Below are 15,500 nucleotides of genomic sequence, written 5' to 3' on the forward strand. Positions count from 1 at the left end.
AGTTCAGTAGAAACGGAACCATAACTTGAGCCTCATGAGTAATCAGTATCTTACCTGCAGAAGACACCCGGTCAGGGTGGTTATATTTTAGTGAACCAGGGAGAAATCTACGCAGGATTAAAGGTGTGGTTCACTGGAAAACTATTTTTAATGGTTATTTCTGATTCTAACGGTTCATTCTGAGTGTTTAATGCAGGCTGAACATAAAATAGTCTCCTACACCTATCTCCTGCAGTAGCTTCTGATAGAAAACAGACGGTGAAACTCTAGGATTAGAAAATCCTGACAGATCTACGTCACCCTGTCACTAACATTCATGGACTCACCCGTCTGGACTCACGACGAGGAAGGCTGTTGTTGGTTTAGCGTCCAGGAAACAGCAGAGAACGTCACAGCTAGTAGAAGCTAACCGTTAGCATTAGCAACTCCACCACAGAGCAGAACTCCTCCAGGCTTGTGTTATTTATGGACACAAAACATCAACGTTGCAGAGCAACCAGAGTCAGTGGTAGAGTCGTGTTGCTCTTAGCCAATCAGAGGAGAGATGTCCTAATATCAGGAAATAAGACTCCAAATCCTGCCGTCTGAAGCTCAGCCTTGATGTGGCTCACTGCTAGCTCCTGAAACTGGAGCACCAGTGACTTACAAGGCAATAATTCCTATTAGGGACCACTGCACATGTATTAAACAAGTGTCCCACACCTGTAAAAACAACCCCAGTCATCACTTATTACATTAGTGTCAATAAAAATCTGACCCATTTAAATAAAATTCTTTAATGGGACTTTACGGAGTTTTGAATTTTTATGCTCGCGATTGCCCCCTCAGGCGAAAAGCGTAACGGCAGCTTCAAAAGTAGGCTCATGCACAAGGCGCGCATGCTGTACGTGCACACTCCTTAACGAAAATAACAGCTGAGACAGTCCCGTGTGTGTGTGTGTGTGTGTGTGTGTGTGTGTGTGTGTGTGTGTGTGTGTGTGTGTGTGTGTGTGTGTGTGTGTGTGTGTGTGTGTGTGTGTGTGTGTGTGTGTGTGTGTGTGTGTGTGTGTGTGTGTGTGTGTGTGTGTGTGTGTGTGTGTGTGTGTGTGTGTGTGTGTGTGTGTGTGTGTGTGTGGCCCAGAGGACAGAGGACAGGAGAACGTGCAGCTAATTAATTAAATAATGTGGTTCTGTACCTTTCTCTTCAGCACAGCCCACAAAGATCATTCCCTTCCCTTGCTTGAAAAATTGTTCCAAAATGAAAGTTGAACCCACATCTTTTTTATCCGTGAATTCAATGCCGTTCAGAGAGTCTCAAATAAAAATTTTGTCGTCTTACTGTAAAAAAAATATACCATTAATGTAAAAAAGAAACTCCAAAAGAATTATGTTCACATCCAGAATCAAACCCAGGTCTTCAGCAAGAGAGTCCGATGTCTTACTAGGTGAGCTACGGCGCCAGTGATGTCATTTGTATCTGTAACATTTATATCCTTGATGACAGCTGAAACAACGTCAAACCAAAGAACGGTTCGAAGCGAAAATGGCTATTTTGTTGCTAATTAGCAGGAAATATCTAGAAGAAAGTTCTACAGAAAGTAGCTAAGGGTCCTCAGAAATGTAGCTAGCTTTGTCACTAGGCGTTAGGAACAGCGACAAAGTGGCACTGCCTCTCTCTCTGCTGCTAAAGCTACGGATAGCAAATGCTACGGGCGATGCCTGAGCGTGAACGCGCATGAAGCAGCCTGCTCGACCCGAGCATCTCTCTTTTTCTGTGATTTTACAGAAAAACAGGCAATCACAGTAAAAATGCCAGGGCTCATTCTACAGGACCAGGGCATTGCAGGAGAATGTATGAAGAAGACATTTATTATTTCTATACATGTTTTGGCTGTCAAACTTCCATAATGCACCTTTAAGTAGTTTGTTTATTTATGTCTCCACTTTTGAAACAAGGGAAACTGCTCTGTTCCAGATGTAATATAACAGTAATAATCTCCAGTTAAAAAGAAGACCGTTCCTCTCAGCTGTGCCTCATGTTTCCCTGTGATCTTTCCCTCATCTCCGTATATTTCATAATGCATCCCCCTCTCCGTCTTTACCACCCTTCCCTCGCTCGAGCCGTCTCCGTCAGCGTGGAGGATTAGTGGAGACAAAGACAAACCCTGGAGCCGAAGACCAGATCAAGAGAGTCACTGTTGTTTTCCCAGCATGAAAACACACTACTGCCTCTCTGGAGCGTATTGTTTTAGAGCTTACTCCCTTTCACCTGTCACGCTGAATAAAAATCATAAAAGTGTGGGTCACCTCTCAAGCTTTTAAATATTTAACTACATTTACAGACTCAGATGGGAAGACATGGAATAATTGGTGTCAGACAGTTGGAATCTTCTCGGATCTGTTTGGCTTGTTTGTTGCATGCGACGAACTAAAGATCTCCACAGACGCATGATTTAGTTTGATCTAGCGTCAGAATAGTTGTTTGTGAGTTGCTGCTTTCCCTCTGCAACAACACGAGTCCTGGTGGCCCTCTTGCTGGAACGGCACGTTTGATAAGTGATTGGCGAGCGAATGAATTGCAGCCTGGAGACCTTTAATGAGGTCTCAGTGGGTGGGTGGGGGGGCTGGTGAGCAGGTGAAAGCAGCTGCAGCTTTCCCTAAAGAGAAGCCTCACCCCCTTCCTCAATCATTTTCATTTTCTTCCTTTCCTCTTGCGTCTTCCCTCGTTGCGCTCTCTCCGGGGCGCTCAGTCCGGTTTGCCTTTTCCTTTTCCCCTTCCCATCCTCATCCCGGACGCCTGACTGCAGCACATCAGTAGCTGTGGGTTCATGCAGACGGAAGCGGATCTGACGTTTTCGTATGTCCCAGCTCGTGTTTTGGTGCGTTGGGTTTGTTAAGAGGAGTCATTGAGGAGTGTGGGAAAGCAGCAAGAAGCCAACAGTACTGCCAATCCACTCGCTCACACTCACAAATGCACCAGAGCTGCCAGGGCGGCCTTTTTGTGCTCTTTTTCCTCCTACTGGCATGGCGGCGCTGGGAGACGCAGATCGTGAGAGGAATTTTAGACCACACGGAAAAGTGATCTGCGTGTTTTTTGTGTTTTTGTCCCTGATTTATTCCAACAAATCAAAGGAAAGGGAGGATGAGGCTTGATGGGAGTGACAGCCAGACTCACGTTTAAGTCATTTTTTACTTTTAGAAGATCAATTTACAGTGAAATAAGGCTCATCAGACAAAAACCTTTTCTGTTTGGGAACTTTCTGACTCCACAAAGAGGAAAGCAACTGAGAAATGTGAATACTAAATGCTTTAGGCTGGCGGTGGCACATTGTTAGGTTAGCTTCCTGTAGATCTGACTCAGAAACCCCCTTTGGGTCCGACTGACAGCTGGATACCAGGTTTTAACAGATGTTGCTGTGGGAGCAGAGCCAAGTAAGCCTTTCAGGTACAACAGAGAATAAGGGCCATTTAGAAAAGGAATGAGCTGAGAGGGACTGTAACAAACACAGAAGCAGGGGCGGATCTAGGACTTCTGTGAGTCTAGACATTTAGAGAGGGCAAGTATTAGTCCAGCATCCAAACAAGATTTCACACAGAAATTTGCTATTTGACTCACTAGAGCCACTAGTGTTTGGACCATCGACATATATACTGGACAATTCGTGTCCGTAGGCTCCAATTATAAGTTTTGGACCCAAAATGGGAGGTTCCCACCACCGCCATTTTGACCGTGTCACAGGTTTAGTCAAACCCAGACAATTCCATAAAAGGGGAAAGAGGTGGAGATGAGGGTGGGGCTGTAAGGCTGGGATCAAATGACGACACCCGTCGAACTGAAGTGATGTAGCTACAAGCTAACCCAAAGCTAACGCGGAGGTGGGAGCTAAGCTAACGGAGGTAGCTACCTAGCTACAACCAGAGTTAACTGTGCACAACACCGGAGCTAGCTCTGTGGTCACGTGGGTCTGATGCTCATTAATTATACAGAATTTTAGGCTTTTAATACACTTAAACAGAAGAGTGAGAAAAACATTCACCCCCCTCAGAGTTGTCATGAGTGTAAACTAGATCATTTAAACCAAAAACGTGTTCTGGTACCAGGCTGTAAACATGTTTATTTCTGCTGTGAAATTGGTATTTTTAACATGGGAGTCAATGAGGATTTGCTCGCTTCTGACACCAGCCCCTAGTGGATGAGGGTGGAACTGCAATTTTCCCCACTTCCTGTTTTGTTTCATTTCCACACCTGAATTATGGGGGCTTGTCTGACTCTGAGTCCTCTGACCAGCCAGCTCCACATTACAACTCCTCTAGATCTGTAACAACATACAAAATAATGAACTAACTTCATGTAGGAAAATAAATTTGATTATGTTCATGATGAAGCATCACAACATTACTGGGCCGACTGAACCTCAACATCTGTTAGAAAACGGGCATCCAGCTGTTATTTGGGCCCAGAGGATGTTCCTGAGGCTGACCCACAGACGGCAACACTCCAACCTTAAATTGTCCCTTACAGCTTTCTAAGGCTTAGAATGTACAGAGCTTTTATTTTGAAAGGTTCATTAGAAAGTTAGATCTCAGTTTTAAGTTCTTTTGTTTTTTTAATTTCTCGTTGCAGCTTTAACATATCGACTCGTTACACTTGTCACGTGGACTTTTTCACTTTAATTGTGCACACAGATGATCTTTATGTTTTTAACAGAACTTTAACAGAACTAACACAGATTTGAATCCCTTTGTCTGATGTCTTGGAGATGCTGTTGGACAATCCGAGAAGCTCACTGTCATCTTTGAAAGGGTTGTCAGCAGATGCAGTTTTCAAAACACACCCAACTAATATAGCATCTTCTCCATAAACCTGATTATTCCAAATGTTGTCGTTTTGTATTTAAACACACGTCGAAACTCAAAGGAACTAAAAACCAGAGCAAACACTTTCCCTGCAAACCCTCCATTTAAACAAAAGCCAGCAGAGTTCCAGAAAACGGAAGAAAAATAATTCATCTCTCCTGTGTTTGGACTGACTTTTTCTGCCAAAAGTGTTTTAATTTGAAATGAATTCATGTTGAAAATTGCTACCTATTAAAAAATATAGACTAAAATGTCTCCATATTAGTTATAACGTGATGTTATATGACTGCATAGTAAATTTACATAGATGCCTTTTGTGCTTGTGTGTGTTAACAAGAATGGGAGGGGTGTGTGTGTGTGTGTGTGTGTGTGTGTGTGTGTGGGGGGGGGGGGGCTGGCTTACTTTGCGTCTCTGTCAAGTAAATTATTTAAATCCCACAACAATTAAAGCTGAAATCTGTTATCAGTGCCCTCCATTAGAGCCCTGGTGTGTCTGCGCTGATGCCACACACACGCACGCACGCACACGCACGCACACACACACACACACACACACACACACACACACACACACACACACACACACACACACACACACACACACACACACACACACTGGGTGCAGGGTGAATCATGATAAAGCTCACCGGCTCTGAATCTTACACACATCCCAGCAGGATGAAACCAAATGTCTTCATCACACGTGTGCGGATGCATAGATATGTATATAAACACATATAAACATGTGATCATATACATATCTATGTGCGGATGTCTCCATGGCTCTTCATGCTGCTGAAACGTTGCCGCTGAGGTACATTTGCAGACGTAAAGTGTGTGTATTAGGATTTTAGCCTGACAACAGGTATTTGTTTGGGTCCCTTAAAGCTTTATAGTCACACCTTGTTCTCCTAAATTTCACAGCCCCACTCCCTGTGCCGTTCTACTGATGGTTGTTCTTCCTTTCTTTACATTTGATCTCCTCTTCATCCACTCACTTTTATTGCTACAGCAAAGCGGCCCATTAGTGAGCGTAGAGGAGCCTCGCCCACTGCATGAGTGCACTTTATGTTGGCGTTTGACTCCAGTAAATCATCTCAGAAAACTTTTTCTTCCTCTGTAACTTCAAAAATCGAGGGATTTGTTGATTCACATTCAATTCAAGTTTATTTATATAGCGCCAAATTACGACAAGAGTCGTCTCAAGGCACTTCACGTAATAAACATTCCAGTACAGGTCAGTTCATTAAGCCAATCAGAAAAAATGTTTCCTATATAAGGAATCCAGCAGAGTGCATCAAGTCACTGACTAGTGTCAGTGACTTGATGCAATCCTCATACTAAGCAAGCATATAGCGACAGTGGAGAGGAAAAATCCATTTTAACAGGAGGAAACCTCCAGAGGATCCTGGCTCAGTATAAGCCATCCACCGTGACACACGCACACACACACACACACACTGGGTGCAGGGTGAATCAAGGGTGTTTCTCAATGCCAAGGTGCCTTGCTTATAGGACACTGTCCTTCCTTGGTCAAATAAAACTGTTGAATGGAACAGACTTGTATCACATGACCGCGCAGTGGCGGATTTAGCATTTTGGTGCCCCAAGGCGAACGCAGACATGGCCCCCCCATACACTAAATTTTCGACAATCTTATCTTTGACTGGATTTGCGAAACTCTCCCCTATTCTGACACGAGTTATTTTTTATTAGTCCTCCTCTTTTTCCTGTCTTTCTCTCCCTTTGAGTGCTTCCTTCTTCCTGTCAGTGCTCCTGTGCTTTTGCCTTTGTTATTATTATTATTTTTTTTCTATTTTCCATTTTGGTCTGTTTTCCTCCCTTTAAACATTTTCCATTTTCTTTCCTTTTCTGCTTCCTTTTGATGTTTACGTAGAAAAACGACGTCACTTTTGGAAGTGAAGATAAAAGCTTTTTTAAAGCAAGCTGCGTCTTTATCTTATTGGAGCCACTAGGAGATTTCATGCTTAATGTTTTGACTATCGCTTTGAGTTTCTTACGAACGCTCCCGCCTCTCTTCTTCTGCTTTCTCTTCTTCTTCTTATTTGTGGTCTTGTGGCACTTGGCAAACAACAATTTGGTGCGTTACCGCCACCAACTGGACTGGAGTGGAATGACTACCAATCACTTCCTGTTTGTGCATTAACAGAGGGGTGCCAGCAGTCAGGGCTAGGGCTAGACCCCCCCCCCCCCAACATAAGGGGGCCCCAGGCGGCCGCCGACCTATGCCTAATGGTAAACCCGCCACTGTGACCGCGGCTTCCACGGCAATCACGTAACGTCACATGACACAGGAGATAATGTTATATTTTATACGTATTAGTGTCAATATGAATAATGGTAATGAGTTTTACCCTTCAGGGGAACTTCTGAGTTAAAAAATGCTCATGAAACACGTATGTGGAGTAACCAGGCAGGTTTTAATGTTGCAGATCTGCAACGCCTGCCTCCAGAGGGTTAAAGTAAATATTTAAGTGAGTTACTACCCGCTAGCCACTGAAGCTGCAACTAACCAACCATAGATAACTGCTTTGGATTAAAAAAACATTTTAAATTAGTTGACATTTAAACTTTGACATTTGCCACCAAAGTAGTTGTCGGCTGCTGATCCGCCATTCTTTTAAATATACCGCGGTGGATTCTGGGTAATTTTTGACCAAGGCTAGGCTACAAGACACCTCCCGTGTATCCTTGCTTGCTAGCTAAACGGCTAACAAACGGAGAACACACGCCTCGGTAGAACATGAACATTGGAACAAGTCTTGGTGGCTCCTGATGACGTATCTCCAAGGCAACCGGGGCGGGGCCAAGGCATCAAGGCGAGGTTCCTTGGCATTGAGAAACACCCTAAGCTCCTACACCTGGGCTACACCTTTCTACGTCCAACTAAAGCTGGAAACCCACCTCTTTCCAATCGAGAACCACGCCGCACACACAGTTTTGACAATTATCTGTTGCAGTGTGTGTGTGTGTGTGTGTGTGTGTGTGTGTGTGTGTGTATGTGTGTGTCGGAGACTCTGTGCATGCTCAGTAAAGCTCATCCATCTCTGTCTCAGGCTGGACCTGCAGTGTGGGTCTCCACCGGGATTCTTGGGTCCAGCTCTGCTGAGAAAGCACACACAGGACCCTCTTTCTCTCCTCTAGCCTCTCAATTTATTTTCTTTCTGCTGCTTGTTTTGCCTTTCCTGCTTCTTCTCTCCTTTCTGACCTTCCCTTAAGCCACGGTGCATTTGTCTGAAGTCTGGATGAGACTGATTGTGTGTTTTCTGGGAATCCTCTCGTCTCTGTGGCTCAGAATAACAGCACGGGTGTACTATAAAACGTGTTTAAACTGGTTTTTGTCTTATTCTCTGTCCCAGCGATCTCCTGTCTTCGGGGTACAAGGAGAGGCATTTGTCTGAAGATGGGAAGATTGTCGTCACCAATGTAAGATTCTGCAAACCACCCGTCCTCATTCTGCACGGTTTGGGTCATGGCTGCAGCAGCTTCTGCCACAACATTACCTCCTTTTCCTGGGAAGTTATTGTCACAGGTGGCATTAAAATAACATAGTTGGACAAGTCCTACATTTTTATAGTAAATATATATGAAATTATCTGATTCTGGATGTTATTTATTAACACACTCTGTGTGTTGTGCCAGGAGATTTGATATCAATAATAGATATAAAAATATGTTTAAAGGTTGGAAAACTGATAAACTACTTGTGATTTTTAGCAACTAAATGGAAGTAAATATTGTCTTTGAATGAATCGTATTTTACTTTTGAGTCTGTCACCAGGATTTGATCCAGTTCAGCAGACTTCTCAAAGAGAAAAACAAAAACAAAACAACCTTTCTGCCAAAAGCGACGACAGGAGCACCGATAAGGAAAATCAGAAATGTAACATTTTCAAAATAAAACACGCATCTAGAAAAGCAAATAATTTTATTAAAACAATGTGTAGATATCTGTCAGATTTGGTCATAAAGGAAACACTCTCCCTAATCAGTTATTACATTGTTATTCAGGACCTTGGATTTGTTTTTTTGTTTTTGTTTGTTTTTTTATACTGCAAAATTATACAAAAGTCAAAACTGAATTAGGATAAAATACAAAGATGCAACAATATTTATTTAGAAAATTGCAAAAATGGTTAATTATTGTTTACTATGAATGCCCTTTTCCTCCTGTGGAGGCAGAGGTAAAAAATATTAGAAAAACTATATATTCCCAGATTGGACGCATTCCTGAACAAAGAGAATTTGTTAAATGACAAGTCAGTATGGGTTTAGACCAAATCGCTCTACTTCAATGGCACTTATGGAATTAACAGAAGAAACATCGGAAGCCATTGACAAAAAGAACCATTTGATAAGTATCTTCATTGACCTAAAAAAAGCATTTGATACAGTAAATCATGACATTCTTCTAAAAAAAACGTAGTAAATATGGCATAACAGGAACAGCCCTAAAATGGATAACGCTGCTGCTGACGTGAGGACAGTCCTAAAACCCACCACCCCTCCTAGTGGACACTTATGTTGTGTGATGTCTGAAGTCTGTGTGCATATCTGTCTGAGGTGTTTTTTGCACAGCAAAGCTGCTCTCCCTGTGGAGGGTAACTCTGAAGTGCCTTTTTTTTCCTCCACCTGAACCAATCCTCATGTAAACCCTCTGATCTCTATTACGGTAGCGCGACTCAGGTTGCAAATGACCACAGTCACCAATTCTTGTCATGTGGCTATGTATGTATGTCTGATCTCCGAATTGTGTGTACTGAAACTCAAATTTCCCTCTGGGATTAATAAAGTATTATTGAATTGGATTGAAATGATAGAAGTGACACAAACAAGAGTTGGAAAAAATCTAATTATGGTTCGATGGGAATAAGCGTTCACTGAACACAGATAAATCATATTTTATGATATTCAGTAACAGAAAGTTGTATATAAAAACATTAATAAAATTAGACGAAATCTGTATTGAAAGAGTGAAGGAAGTAACATTTTTGGGAGTCATCACTGATGAGGATTTCTCTTGGAAACAACATATAAACAATATCAAAACTAAAATAGCCAAATCAATCACAATATTACACAGAGTGAAATGGTCACTGGATGACTTATCCCTATATTTATTATACAATTCATTGATTGTACCGTATTTGAACTACTGTGCTGAAATTTGGGGAATAACATATAAAACCTACACACAGTCAGGTTTTATCCTACAAAATAAGCAATAAGAATTATAACAAGAAGCAAATCTAGAGATCCGTCCTACCAATTATTTATCAAATTAAAAACATAAAAATTTTACGACCTCGTAGGTGTGTCAGTTACACTCAGGAAACAACCGTGTTGCTGTTTGAGACATTCGTCCTCGGCTGTTTTAATTTCCTGACGAGGCTGCAGGGCTTTTATTCTTTTTTCCATCTGTGAGATTTTTTTATTGGTTAATCAGTGACTTAGTTTTCACTCAGGATGTACCCACACCCCACCTGGATCTGTGCTTTTCCTCAACGGCTTCCTGGAAGAGTTATGGATTTCTAGAAACTCAAGTGGATCAGTATCTGTGGTCTGAGCCTTCAGCGACTCTATAACCAGATTAACATCGCTGTGATAATCCTCTGAAATCTACACAGATCAGTTACAGCACACACACACACACACACACACACACACACACACACACACACACACACACACACACACACACACACACACACACACACCATACAGTATGTGTGGGGATTATAATGCTGAGGATTTTCCCAGATTAGAACCAGATTAATGCGAGATCAGAAGCTTAACAGAAAATGATCCAAGTGAACACACCACATAATCCACTATACGGTCACTGCTAATTACCTCGGTCATTAGCAAACGGACTAGGATTTAATTTACTCTGTAGATGAATGCTCACCATCACACTTCAGCTGCTCCTCAGTTGTTTTATTTCTGTAATTGAAAGCACTCCGCACCTCTTTCAGGTTTTTTACACCTGCTTTTCAGGGAGTCCTGGGTGTCTCTGACCACCACGGATGTCCAGCAGTCGGATTCTGCTGCTCTGACGGGTCTGGATCAGGACTTATTCTGCTACAAGCAGTAATAGATGTTTGGGTCCAGCGCAGTTGCTGCAGGATCATGGGGATCCGTGACACATGTTCTGGTTTGGGATGGTTTTTAAACAAGAAAAACGGAAAAAGTATTTATTTTGCTCATTTGTAGATTATTTATAAACATGGTACTAATCATTGTAATTGGGTTTTTATTAATTGGTAGACCCTATTGGTTCATGCAGGCGTTTAAAAATTTTCTGCAAAAGTCAGGCAACATTTCTTGCATCAGTTTAGTCACAAATCGTTGTTGTTTCACCGTTTGGTCTCCAGTCCCTCCCAAAGTCGTCGCTCGTTTTTTGTTTCTAGTTGCAGCAACAAAATCGAGAAGCGCTTGAGAAAGGTTTGAGATAAACGTGCACGTGGTGGATGTGCAAACATTTTGAGAAATAAATGAAGTCCTGTGACGTGCCAGCGAGACTCGTAAACTCTACCATCGCACACGTTTTTAAGACATCTAGAAAGTCTTCTCAATGTTGTTTGCAGCTTACATCGACAACGGAGCAAGGAGTTGATTTACTGTTTAGTAGACATTGAGATTACACATGACTTTCACACACACTGAGAGTCTACCTGCATCACTTTCTCTGATGAGAAGTGGAGCAGAAGATCAGAGCAACAGGAAGAGGACAAAGTCAAGATAGTGGAGCACATTTTGTTTATAAATAGCTGCATGAACCACACGCTGTGTCCTCATCCCTGTAGCTTTAGGTTGATCCACATTAATCCAACATCCTGGTACATTTCATACCAACAATAAAAAGGCATCGTCCCATAATACCTCACATGCTCTAATATGATTTAGTGTGTCCATCTGAAGAAATACATTTCCTAAAGGTTTAGTTTCAGGCTTTTATGTTCTGGCAAGTTTCACTCATCAAAACAAGTTTGATCCGTTTTCCACAAAATGCCTCCTCAGTGCAGGCGAGACAGAAAAGGACAACAGCAGTTTCTTTATAGCAAACCAAGAATGAGAGGGTCTGCTGACGTCTCAATCCAAAATAAACAATAAAACCTCTGGCAAGAAAAGGATTCATTCAGCTCCTCTGTTTGTTTTGAGGAAGCAAACAAAAAATAAAAAATCCCGGATGAAGCACAAACCTTTCTCATTTATCAGCAGAAAATTCTAGATTTCGTCACGGTTTAAAAAACAACCAAACAAAAATAAAAACGTCTTAAATAAAGTCTGACTGGTCTTTTTTGACAGTTGGGTTCATAAAACCACTGACGGACGTGGAAGATGACCAGCGAGGCTGATTTATGTAAAAACGGTTAATGGATTAGCTGTGAACTCACGTTGCCACAGTGATATTAAATGATCTAACCCAGACTGAAAATGGACTTAAAGAGCACTTCCTGTTTGAAAAATGCAACAAATGCTGTTGCCTGGCAGACCGAGAAGGCGGAGCTGCTAACAAATACACACACTCTCACAACATTGTGACATCATAATCTACCATCTAACATCATAGGGTACCTCTTAGCCAACAGCGATGGCAGATTTAAATTCAAATGCAGTGAAGAGTTTTTACCTGACAACGGAACAACACTGCCAGTTTTAGGCAGAAAATTACAATTTTAACTAAAATGCACTAAAGTGCAAAACTACTGACTACACGTGTCTGCAGCACGATTAGACACACATTTATATAGTTTATCAGGAAAAAAAGAAGTTGATTTGGGGGTGACTTGCTCTTTAAACTTTGTCTGATTTCTACAGAAAACCTTTACAGCTAATTGCATGATTCTTCTACTGAGCGCACCAAAGTATTCGTTAGAGTTTTGTACTTCTGGTGTTAAAAGCACTGAACAGACTGATGAGCTACAGTGGCGGTCTGTGGGGCAGCCAGACCTTCTATTGGTTTTTGAGGCATTTGCAGCTGAAAGTTTAAACAATCAGGTTTTGGGATGTGAAAGAAGAGAGATTTTCCAGGTTAGGAACATTTTTAACATGTATGTTTGTCCTGAGGATCATTGATGCATTATTGATTAAAAGAGACTTTTTATGTAAAACTCTTCTTTTGCATCTTTTTGTGTTGCTATGTGGGCCTCAACTGCCTCCATAAATACTGAAAATGTGAAAATATCCGACCAGTCTGTCAGTGTTTGGTTTTAGGGATTATGTGCCTAAAACAGGCCGTTTCAAAAAGTTTTTATTTGTGATGTCACAAATCAGGAATAGAACCACATCTCACAGGCAAGAGAGAGCTGCTGCTGCTGGAGAAGCAGCGACTCTACGCCAAGCCCCTCCTAGATATCAGAGCTTCTCAGCCCATAGCAACCTGAGCAGGGGAGGCGTGGCCAGCTCTAGCTTGTATTCTTAAAGTGACAGAGCCCTGAAATGGCTCATTCTGGAAGGTGTTGAAACTGTGAAAAATAAAATGTCTTAAACTACTTCATCTGAGAGGGATTTTCTTTAAAGAACTTCATAAACTTGTTATGTATTGGCCATAGAAACTATTTGATTGCATCAAGAATGTCATATTCTGGTGCAAAAACCTACAACACCCGTGATGCAGTGTGCAAATAAACCACAAAGCATTAATTATCTGGATTGTAATTCCCAGAGTTCATGCTTCCATATTTATTTGTTGTTCAATAACATGAAACATTTCCTAAAACACACCTACAACGTGGTGGGGGCTCAGCGAGAGAGCTGGATGCAGAAGTGAACGTTGACGTGCGCTCTTGTCTGTAGCATCAAACTTTAGAGCAGAAATTGATCCTGTGATAAAAGCTGCGTTTCCTCAGGGAGACCGTGCAGCTTCCAGCCTAATGGCTGGTCGGCAGCAAGAAATGGACCAGGAAGAGATGGCCAACAGAGCACTTAGAAACTCAGACACTGTGCACGTCTGCAGACGGTAAGTGTCTGCTCATAAACATGTAGAGAAATGCTGATTGAGATGGAAAACTGATGAAAAGCGGACCGGTGGTGCAGCTCCTGTGGTAGACGTGGAGATCGCTGGGTGGCAGATGGGAGTTACGTGAAAGTATCACACACATGCTGCTCAGTCACATATCAACACATCATACTTACACTTGTGCCTCTTAGCAAATGAAGCGAGTGTGATTGATCAGTCTGGAGTTGCTTCATGATGGAGTAGATCTAAAAAAACCCACACGATTATGTTTTTCTTCACAGGGAGGAGAGCACTGCTACTACCAGGGGAAAGTCCGAGATGTTCCTGGCTCCTACGTGGCGCTCTCCACCTGTCACGGGCTGCAGTAAGTACAAGCATCGTGGATGAAATGTCACCTCGGCGTGTCCAGATTCACGTCCTCTGCTGCCTTTTAGGTCAAACTAATTAGCTTTTCCAGTCTGTTTTCACTTTGTGTTACAGGGGTTATCGTTCACTCATTCATCTCTATCCTCCTCCTAGTGCTGATCATTTTAGCTCTTCTGCTTGAAAGTGGTGCTCTGTAGGTAAAAATCAAACTGGCTCATCCGGTCAGTCTTGTTAAATACAAAGTTTATTTGTGTTGTGTATTTACTGTTTAAACTAAAGTGTTTTTAATTGGTTCTTTAACTCGTTCACTGCCATTGACGACTAAAGTCGTCATTTGCATGTTTTTACTGTGTGGGCGTCGGACGAGCCCCCGCACCGTGAGAACAAACATCTCAGCTCTAAAGCCGATCTTCATCCGCGTACGTCACACGTCATGTGATCAGGAAGCAACACATCCATGTGTTAGGACATCGTTTTGGGCCGCTGCTGTAAAAAAAGTGAGGCGCGAACCGGAAAAGCGTCTGCCGATCACAATTCAACAACGGATTATGAAAGAACGGATAACACTCGAAACGCGCGGATTCTTCCTGACGTAAGTCTCCGCTTTGTTTTGGTTGTTTAGGCGTCGACATCATCCTAGCGCGCAACGTTCTGACACTCTTAAAAAAACAGTAAAAACGGTGAGAAACGCTGGCAGCGAATGAGTTAAAGAGCAAGTCACCCCCTCCCAGAGTATTACTCCGCTCCCACTTCCTGTTTGAAAAATGCAACAAATGCTGTTGCCTAGCAGACCGAGAGGGCGGAGCCGCTAACAAATACACACACACACAGGCTCACAACGACATTGTGACATCATACGGTACCAGCTAACGTTCTAGGGTACCTCTTAGCCAATAGCGATGGCAGATTTAAATCAAATGCAGTGCAGAGTTTTTACCTGACAACGGCACAACACTGACAGTTTTAGGCAGAACATTAAAATTTTAACTAAAATGCACTAAAGTGCAAAACTATTGACTACACGTGTCTGCAGCACGATTAGACACACATTTATATAGTTTATCAGAAAGAAAAGTTGATTTTGGGGGTGACTTGCTCTTTAACCCTCCCACTGTCTTCATGGGTGACTCCGCGAGGAAAGTGTACCATTGAGCAGGGCTGATGGTTTATCCCTTGAGGTCCACGTGGCAGGGGTGAGGTGGTGCTCACTCCTCACCCCTGCCACGTGGACCCTCGCGGGGTCACACCCGTTAGGACGTTGGGAGGGTTAAGTCTTTTGTTAGGGTAATAGAGTCCTTGTCACTTATTACGTTGT

The 15,500-nt window shown here is 42.5% G+C and overlaps 1 protein-coding gene across 4 annotated transcripts in view; it reads left to right on the forward strand.

Moving 5' to 3' along the window:
• The window catches only part of adam22 (ADAM metallopeptidase domain 22), an 83,517-nt gene that overhangs the window by 15,749 nt on the left and 52,268 nt on the right, over nucleotides 1–15,500 (forward strand). For all 4 annotated transcript variants that reach the window (XM_054741398.2, XM_015950615.3, XM_015950617.3 and 1 more), the window contains exons 4-5: nucleotides 8,217–8,283; nucleotides 14,101–14,183. In XM_054741398.2, the coding sequence (XP_054597373.2) occupies nucleotides 8,217–8,283; nucleotides 14,101–14,183 (150 nt within the window). The remainder of the gene's footprint in view (nucleotides 1–8,216; nucleotides 8,284–14,100; nucleotides 14,184–15,500) is intronic.

This window comes from Nothobranchius furzeri, chromosome 5 (genome assembly GCF_043380555.1).
Source record: "Nothobranchius furzeri strain GRZ-AD chromosome 5, NfurGRZ-RIMD1, whole genome shotgun sequence".
Taxonomy (NCBI): Eukaryota; Metazoa; Chordata; class Actinopteri; order Cyprinodontiformes; family Nothobranchiidae; genus Nothobranchius; species Nothobranchius furzeri.